This window comes from Phacochoerus africanus, chromosome 13 (assembly GCF_016906955.1).
Source record: "Phacochoerus africanus isolate WHEZ1 chromosome 13, ROS_Pafr_v1, whole genome shotgun sequence".
NCBI classification, from domain to species: Eukaryota; Metazoa; Chordata; class Mammalia; order Artiodactyla; family Suidae; genus Phacochoerus; species Phacochoerus africanus.
This window is the reverse complement of record NC_062556.1, coordinates 25,567,063-25,577,004: the sequence shown is the minus strand read 5'-3', so window position 1 is coordinate 25,577,004 and position 9,942 is coordinate 25,567,063. Positions and strand designations below refer to the sequence as shown.

Genomic DNA, 9,942 nt, shown 5'->3' with positions numbered 1-9,942 from the left:
TTCTGCAGATAAATAATGTGGTTGTGGTCAGCACTGTCCTGTTTCAACCTTACAAAGCAAAAAACTATCAACAGGAGGTTAACGGTGAACATAAGCTGGCCAAAAAATAACACTACTAAGAAAGAGCTTTCCTTGGAGTTCCTGTCGTGGCTCAGTGGTTAACAAACCCGACTAGCATCCATGAGGACTCTGTTCGATTCCTGGCCTCGCTCAGTGGGTGAAGGATCCGGCGTTGCTGTGAGCTGTGGTGTAGGTCGAAGAGGCGGCTTGGATCCTGAGTGGCTGTGGCGTAGGCTGGCAGCCACAGCTTCGATTGAACCCCTCGCCTGGGAACCTCCATATGTTTCGGGTGTGGTGCTAAAAGACAAAAAAAAAAAAAAAAAAAAAAAAAAAGGGGAAAGAAAAAAGAAAAAATAGCTCTCCTTGTTAAGAGCAGTGCTCGTTCATAGCCCTGGGATCAAATGGAACAAAAAAAACTAAAGTATGTTCGCTGTTTTGAAGGGACAAACTTGCTGCTAGGGTAAGAATCTTATTTCACCAAATAATGTGAAAAGAATCTTATTTCACTAAATAATGTGAAACAGTCCACCTGTGGACTCTTCAGGTGGCCATGATGGCTAAGAAAACATTATTTGTGTATTTGGGGTTTTTAAACCCTTTTCTCTTTCCTTCCTTTTTTGGATTTAAAATTCTGTTCTCCATCCCAGACCACCTCAGTTCTCTGCCAGGGTGAAAAGAAATCTTAGCATTTGGTCACTAGAGATTAAAAACACAGAAGAGGAATTAGCATGTTATTGAATAAAGATTCAAGAAGATAATTCTAAGTGGGTACAGAAAAATTTATAGACCACAAGTATCTATACATATATACGCCATTTATCATGTGTAGCTATGTTGACAACCATGGACATTAACAAAAAAAGTAAGCACCTATGTGTTCTCGTATTTAAAATGTCAATTTTGCATAATTGAGTCTATTTCTGGACCTTCCCTTATTATGGTGATTCATAAACAAACAACCAACAAACAAGCAAACAAAAGACTAGGGCATGGTTCACAGAGAAATAGAGGACAGGCATTAAGAACCTAATAAAATAACCATGTCTATCACTGCTTAGGGAAACATTTTAGAGGAAACATATTTTCACTATGGGCCCAAACGCCATCATCCACTTATGTTCTTTAACTGTCAACTTTTAATACAAAAATACCTTCAAGCTGATAATAATTTACAGCGACTTATAAAACTGACAGAAAATTGCAATGCTACATAAAACAATTCTATTCACAGCTTAAAGTTGAAAAGTTCTCTGCTGGCACTGGATTTGAGAGTTGATAGGCTCAATAACTACTACTGATCTCAGTAAAACACTGTTTTTAGCTTATACGTATTTTCAAAACCAGTTATCATCTCACAAAAATCACTTCCTGCTGAAGAATCTTTTAAGACAAACACCAAAACTATACAGCCAAACTATTTCAGGAAAGCATATAAACTTTTTAAGACAAAGCATGACCAATGGATAAAAATTTACATTACCCAACCATATGTCCAGTGAAAAAAAGGACTGTCCCTCTGATTCACTGAAGCATCTGTCAGGTATAGATTAAAAAAATATGGGGCAAGTGACCCATTGTTTTTGGTTTAAAAGGGTGTCCAAATAGTTGGTGATACTTCTAGAATGGATGTTTTTTGGAAAGAAAAATGGTCACATTTAGCAAATACTCATTTTACATCCCAAAAATAAAAATGAAATTTCTTTTAAAAGAGTGGAATCCTGATTTCTCTGAGTGCTTAAGACCACTGTGCATATCATCAAAATGAAATTACTATTTAATAACCTTAATATATATATATATATATGCCCATTTTTTTCCTTTGCAGAAACCAAACCAAATTTTAACATACTCTACTATTTTAGAATACTAAAACCTGACTAGTTTAAAATTTGGGAAGTCTACTACTTTCATTATTCGGAAGGAAAATGTGAACCTTCAAAACCCTACCAACAATTTCTAGTCCAATTTTCCATTACAAAATTAAAAAGCTAACTTCCTCAGAACACTAAATAGAATTAACAAGTTAAATCAAAACATAAACAGTGTAACTAATCAAAACAATTCACTGGTGCAATAAATACGTGAACAAAGGAAAAAAAACCACCAAGCATTCTAATCAATTATATGGTTCATTTTTTTTGCGTATTTTAATCTTGACTTTCAGCACAGTAAATTATAATATAAGTTGATTTCATGGACTGTTTAAATTCTGTAACATTACATTAGCAAAACGTTACCTTTTCTAAACCAAATCGGCATTCCTGGTCAACCTTTGTTTTCTTTTTTTCAGGAAAAGGAAGGGACACATCGTTTTAATATACATTCCACAGCAGTAGAAATAGCTTAGTATTTCAAACTATTTACAAAGAACCCTGCTGATCCTGTGCATTTCGCTGAGGTGCTACCTGTACCCAGACTTCATCGTCAGTAAAAGAACTTGAACTTCCTGACTCAGAGTCCAGCTCACTGAATCCATCTAAGTCCCATTCAGTACTAGACTCACTCCGTGCATCATCTTCCTCGGTGATGAAACTCTGACCAGGTTCAAGGCAGGAGGGATAAACTCGAGCACAGAGGCAAATAAAGCCAGAGTCAAACTGCAAAAGGCCTAACATGGTACCTATATTAACCCACTGGTCTTCCCTAGTATCATATTCATACACAGTCACCCGGTTTTTCTTCCACTGCGGGGTTGTAGAAGTGATGAGGAGCAGCTTTTGGCCATGATTGACAATCTGGTAGTTGTGGGTCTCGGAGTCCAGGGGAATATTACTGATCCGCCTCCATTCTCCCCTGGCCGGGTTATACACCTTCATGACGGGGATGTCACAGATACAATAGATCTCATCATTGAAGACACAGGCCTCCTGGAAGTCACTGCGTTTAAGAGAAGCACAGTTCAGCCACATGTTATGGCTGGGATCGTAGCAGAGCATGCGCTTGCTGTTCACAGCATAAAGATAGTTCTGAACCACAATCAGTTCAAAGGAATAGAAGGAATGGGGTACGGGAGCCACTAGGGCCCACTGGTTTCTCTGAACACTGTAGCACTCAACTTCCTTTAATTTAACTCCAGTAACAGGGTCCCGCCCACCCAAAATGTAAATGTAGCCGTTGAGGTAGGCCACATCCATGCCCTCCCGGCAGAGCAGGCGGTCTGCCAGCTGCTGCCAACTATTCTGGGCTGGTTTGTACACCCAGAGGTCTTTCCGGGGCTGGGCGGCCAGATAGATGTCATGGTCAGGAGAGACGCAGACAGCTGAGGAGGTGATAGTCTTGGTATGAGCCAAGCTGGTCAAAGGTGATGGCATTGTGTAAATGTCCCCTGAGTATGGGTCATAGCACAGAAAGGGATCTCTGGGATGGCCAAAGAAGATCACCATCTCCTTGGCACACATACCCAGCCTCTGGGGTGGATTTTCTGCTATGGAGACAACAGAATTGCCACTGCTGCTCTCTGGCTTTGGCACCAGAGACTTGTACAACATGTCACCATATCGCATCTGCAGGACCTCTTCCATGAAGTCCAGACAGTACTTCTTCACAATAGGTTTGGTCAACAGCCCTTCCAGGTATTCCCGATCTTTATCGGTGAAGTGTGTCCAGCGGACACACTTGAAGACTTCGGCAGCGCTGGGACCCCGCTCCTTGGGAGCCGCCTCCAACCACTGCACCGCAACGTGACACACTGTCCGCTCACTCTCGATGTCTAGACTATCCAGGCGCAGGACAGCCAGCAGTTGGGCCAGGGTCAGATCGGCCAGAGACTCCTCGCGAATCGAACCCATGCGGCTGAGCTGCTTGAAGTTGTGCGCGATAAAGGACTGGGCCTGCGACCGCAGCTTGTGATGGTCGAAGGCGTCGGCGAACTTGAGGATGGCCGTGCAGTTGGCCAGGTCAAGGCGGCGGGCTAGGAACGAGGCACAGGCTTCCCGCACATACTCCAGCTGCAGCATGTCCGAGGCCGCGTAAAGGCGCTGCACGTTGGCCTCACTCAGGGACACGCGACCCGTGTAGCAGTAATCGACCAGCACCTCGAAGGATTCAGCATCTACGTCGTGCATGGTCACGTTCGTCTGATGGCTCTCGTACATGCCGCCGGTGAACATGCTCTTGAAGTAGGGACACGCGGCAGCCAGCACGTTACGGTTGCAGGAAAAGAGGCGGCCCGTGCCAGGCCCGCTGCCAGGCGTGACCACCTCGATGGTCACATCACAGAGCAGCCGCGCATCGTAGAAGGACTTGAGCTGTGCCAACAGGGCTGCGGAATGGGCCGTGTCCTTCAGCTCCTCCGACCCCGTGAAAAAAGCCGAAACCGAAGGCTTGGAAATCCTCTTGGGCCGCCTCCCACCGCGGGGACTGGCGAGGCGGCGAGAGCGCGAAGCTTCTTCCCGGGACTGCATGGTGGAGATGCCGGTAGGGAGCTGAGGGCGAGAACGGGTGCAAAGACCGGGCTCGGGCGCCTCCTCACCCTTCTCTCGCTGACGCTAAGGTTGTGGTGTCTCCGGAGAGACTGCGCGGGGGCCGCGCTTACTTAACTCAGCCCTACACCGCGGTGCCGCCTCCCTTTATAGCGTAGACAGTGCCTGACTCACCCGTTTCCAGTTCCGCGCCCTTTCTCCGCCTCAACTCGCCCTCACAGGACCTACTGGCTGGAACCAAGAGATCCGCCACTGCCGCGCTGGCAATACCGGTAGGCTTCCAGGAGAACTACCACTCCCAGACTGCCTTTCGCGCCTCGACGCAGGCGGGGCCCTCCCCACTCGCCCACTTTAGCGGCGGCAGAGAAGGCGCTTTGCATGTTGGGAGTAGTAGTTTGAGTAATATCGCGAGGCTTCCGGGGCAAGACTGCTTCGGGGTTTGAGCGTTTATTCTCCTGGCTCCGACGGCTTGGCATTTTGGCTTTGAAGTCCAGAGTAAGAGCCCAGTTTTAATGTTCATTAACTGTGTAGCTTCCCTCTGAGAACTTTTCCTTCTTTGCAAAATGGGGAGAATAGTCTTTCCTAGGGTCGTGTGAGGATGAAATGAGATAAAAATTGCATAGGACACAGGATGCTTCAATAAATATTTGTGTGTGTTTTAATTTTTTAATAGTTATTTCCCCAAGTATTTGTTGATTAGAACAATTAAGTGCTTACACTCTGTTTAAAATATAAAGATTAATAATTGTCGGCTTTTCTCTTAGAATTTATTAAGACTGCGACACCCACTTAACTTGAAGCCATGAGCAATTACTGCAAAGAAAACATCCAGTGTTTAATGTTGCTACTTCTGGAAGATTCTGAACGTTATTACAATATTTTCAGTACTAAGTGACATATAAATTCATTAGGATGTTGGAGTCCCTGTCGTGGCGCAGTGGTTAACGAATCCGACTAGGAAGCATGAGGTTGGCGGGTTCGGTCCCTGCCCTTGCTCAGTGGGTTGACGATCTAGCGTTGCCGTGAGCTGTGGTGCAGGTTGCAGACGCGGCTCGGATCACGCGTTGCTGTGGCTCTGGTGTAGGCTGGTGGCTACGGCTCCGATAAGACCCCTAGCCTGGGAATCTCCATATGCCGCGGGAGCAGCCCAAGAAATAGCAAAAAGACCAAAAAAAAAAAAAAAATTCATTAGGATGTCTTAGACAAAGATGAGGTCCTAGAGAACAGCATTTATAGATGGCCTTAAATATGAAAATCAGGCATATAAATAGACAGGTTGGCATCTCACCAAATCAACACTTCATCTCCTGAGGAACAAGGTTATTTTCACAACCTCTTAATATGAGTGTTACTCATACTGTTCCTTTCAGTTCCTTTCCACCAATCCTTTGAAGATTTTGGAACTGTCTTTATTAAGGAGTTTAAACGAGAGTTTTAAATTAAAATATTTAAACAAACATTCCTTGAATTGCACAAAAGCACAAGATTCGAAAAGCTTGGGATTCATACATGCCCTGATATTCCTTGAAGTAATATAGTACAGCCTATGCTTTAAAGAAGTGTTTTATATATGTACTAATCAACATTAGTTAAATATTCAAAATCAAGTGTTTAGAGATTTAAGTTAGAGAAGTTTTATTTAAAACCCAGACCATTCCTGTTGCTAGTTTGTGAAGTGTTACCATAACCTAATGAATGAAATCTTCAATATTATATGAATAGGTGGATAGCGCACAGCAGGAGAATAACTTTTAAAAACTGTTTGGGGGAGTTCCCATCTTGGCTCTGCAGTAAACGAACCCGACTAGTATCCATGAGGACAAAGTTCGGTCCCTTGCCTTGCTCAGTGGGTTAAGGATCCCGCATTGCCGTGGGCTGTGGCATAGACCAGCAGCTACAGCTCCAATTCGACCCCTGACCGGTGAACCTCCACATGCCGCAGGTGTGGCCCCCAAAAGACAAACAAAACAAAACAAAAACACCCTAAAAACAACAAAAAACTGTTTGATGGTTTCTCTGAATATTAAGTGTCCAATAATTTCACTCCTGGGCCTTTACCCAAGGGGAATTAAAACATGTCCATAAAAAGACTAATGCGTGTTCATAGTAGATTTATCCATAATAACCAAAATTAGAAATAATCTAGGCGTTCCTGTTGTGGCGAAGCGGAAATGAATCTGACTAGGAACCATGAGGTTGTGGGCTCGATCCCTGGCTTCACTCAGTGGGTTAAGGATCTGGCATTGCCCTGAGCTGTGGTGTAGGCCACAGAAGTGGTTCGGGTCCCATGTTGCTGTGGCTGTGGCAAAGGCTGGCGGTTACAGCTCCAATTCGACCCCTAGCCTGGGAACCTCCATATGCTGTGGGTGCGGCCCTAAAAACCTAAAAAAGAAAGATTCTGAATATATATCGATAGAAAATTTTTAAAAATTATTAGTATTATTATTCTTTTCAGGGCCCCACTTCCAGGCTAGGGGTCAAATCGGAGCTACAGCTGCCGGCCACAGCCACAGCCACAGCAACTCAGGGTCTGAGCTGCACCTGCAACCTACATCACAGCTCACACAATGCTAGATTCTTAACACACTGAACGGCGACAGGGATCAAACCCGAATCCTTAGGGATACTAGTCAGCTTCGTTACCACTGAGCCACAACAGGAACTCCTAAAAAAATTAATTGTGGTATATTCACAGAGTATAATACTACTTGGAGATTAAACAAAACAATCTTTGATACCTGCAGTATTGTAAGAGAACAGGCGTTCTCTTAATGGTGCAGCAGGTTAAGGATCCGGCTTTGTCTCTGCCCTAGCTTGGATTGCTGCTGTGACACAGGTTCAATCCCTGGCCCAGGAAATTCCATATACTGCAGGCACAGCTGGAGAAAGAAAAATTTGGAATAAAAAAAACCAGATATACAGAAGTACATACTGTATGACCATTTATGTGGACTATTTGTGTTTCCAGAATAGTGAAAATAAGCCACAGTGAATAAAAAAAATCATAAAGGCTGCCACTGTTGGGGGAGGGAGAGTTGGCAGATTGCTGGATTAAGTGGAAAGGAACACAAGGAAACTTTCAGGGGTGATGGAAATGTTTCCTCTGCTTTGTGTTTTGTTTTGCCTTTTCTTTAGAGCCAAAGGTGTGGCATATGGAAGCTCCGAGGCTAAGGGTGGAATCTGAGTTGCAGCTGCCTGCCTACACCACAGCCACACCAACGCTGGATCCAAGCTGGGTCTGCAGTATACACCACAGTTCACAGCAACACTAATCCTTAACCCCCTGAGCGAGGACAGGGATTGAACTTGCATCCTCATGGATACTAGTCAGGTTTGTTTCTGCTGTGCCACAACAGGAACTCCCATCAAATTCAATTTTAAATTAACTCTAAGGTTTATTTTATTTTTTTCAAATTTTTTTTTGGTCTTTTTTTTAGGGCTGTACCCAAGACATATGGAGGTTCCCAGGCTAGGGGTCGAATTCTGGAGCTATAGCTGCCAGCCTACACCACAGCCACAACACCACCAGATCCGAGCCAAGTCTTTGACCTACACCACAGCTCATGGCAACGCTGGATCCTTAACCCACTGAGCAAGGCCAGGGATTGAACGCACAATCTCAGGGTTCCTAGTTGGATTTGTTTCCGACAGGAACTCCTAAGGTTTATTTTTTTAAAAAATAAAATTTGTGATTCCTTGATACTCTAAAGGCAGTATGCATATGAGGCAATAAATTTTGGCTCTCCAGATTTTTTACAAGAACTCTGATTTATGTTTGGCTTATATGTTCATCCCTTATTTTTCTACTGACAGGTAAAGATGTCAAGTTTATCTTTGTGGTTTGGAAGACTAGTGGGTCTATCTGAATAAAGCAGGATTTTGAATTTAACTGAATGTTCCTGTCTGAAAATAAAGTGTATCACAACTCATTAATTAAACAGATGTCCCCTAGATCCTTGGTAGTCAAGGTGGTGTTTGTGGGTCAACAGTGTCCATCATCACTCAGGAGCTTATTGGAAAAGTAGGATCACAGTCCCCAGATCTACTGAGTCAGAATCTGCATCATGGCAAGTTTCCCAAGTGATATGTAATAAATACAGAGGCTTGAGAAAAACATCAAGTTAGACTATCTTCATTTTGCCTTGTTTTTCACACATTGTTTTATTTACTTATGGCTTTTTAGGGTTGCACCTGCAGCATATGCAAGTTCCCAGACTAGGGGTCAAATCGGAGCTGCAGCTGCCAGCCACAGACACAGCAATGCGGGATCGATCCGCACCTGTGAACTACACCACAACCTCATGGTTCCTAGTCGATTAGTTTCCGCTGTGCCACAACACCGAAGCTCATGGCACACTGGATCCTTGAACTCGCTGAGTGAGGCTGGGACCGAACCCAAATCCTCACAGATAGGAGTCGGATTTGTTTCCGCTCGCCAAAACAGGAACTGCCTCACACAGTTTTAATATTTGCATGTCCTTGGGTAATCATTTCATATAAAATGCCTGAAAACAAAAATCTGTTTCTGTGTTTCTAACCTGTACTCTGAAACTCTCTATTCCACATTCTTCCAAATTAAATCAGATTCTCCAGAGATATCAATTACATTGGGGGGGTGGGGGACGACAATGCCTACCCCTAGGGAAATAATGATATTGATTCGAACAGGATAAAATATCTCTCACCTCAGATAAAACTTTAAAGAACGCCAGTATGTAACTAATACATCCAATGACCTTTTATCTCACTGATTTAAATTAATGTGTCCCTGGTTCATGCCCAGATTTCAGCGCGCACACACACACACACACAAATCAGTGAATGACTCTTATTTTGCCTGAAACAAATGTTACGCTGGGAATTATCAAATAGTGATGCCCTCATTTCTAAATTTATTAGCTGGCATTCTTTATTTTTTTTAAGTTTTATTGAATTGTAGTTGATTTACAATATTGTGATTCGGCTACACATACACACATATTCATTCTTTTTCAGATTCTTTTCTCATACAGATTATCACAGAATATTGGGTAGAATTCCCTGTTTTACTCAGCAGATCCCACATACCACATAGTTGGCATTCTTTTGACTCAGGAAACTTCCTGAGAAAAATTACTTAATACAATTAGAGTAGATGACATACTTTGGCTCCCTGCTCAGCTGGCAGCTCTGTAAGGATGAGGTTTTATGTATCACTGCACAAAACAAACCACAGTGAAAATTACTCATATCACACAGCATCCGCCATGCTGATTAAGTCAAAGGTTTGATCCCTGGCCTCGCTCAGTGGGTTAAGGATCTGACGTTGCTGTGGTGTAGGTCGCAGATACGGCTTGGATCTGTCATTGCCGTGGCCGTGGCTGTGGCTGGCAGCTATAGCTCCAATTCAGCCCCTAGCCTGGGAACATCCATAGATAGGCCCCAGGTGCAGCCCTAAAAAGGCAAACAACAACAACAACAA

At 43.7% G+C, this 9,942-nt stretch overlaps 1 protein-coding gene across 1 annotated transcript; it reads right to left on the bottom strand.

Moving 5' to 3' along the window:
- Positions 1-397: 397 nt before the first annotated feature.
- On the bottom strand, positions 398-4,788 carry KBTBD7 (kelch repeat and BTB domain containing 7). The gene has a single exon (XM_047756250.1). The coding sequence runs from the start codon at positions 4,461-4,463 to the stop codon at positions 2,421-2,423; it is 2,043 nt and encodes a 680-aa protein (XP_047612206.1). The 5' UTR covers positions 4,464-4,788; the 3' UTR covers positions 398-2,420.
- Between the last annotated feature and the right edge of the window lie 5,154 nt (positions 4,789-9,942).

Excerpts from the sequence above, each read along its gene's own strand:
- KBTBD7 (XM_047756250.1), bottom strand. The coding sequence starts at position 4,463 with ATGCAGTCCCGGGAAGAAGCTTCGCGCTCTCGCCGCCTCGCCAGTCCC.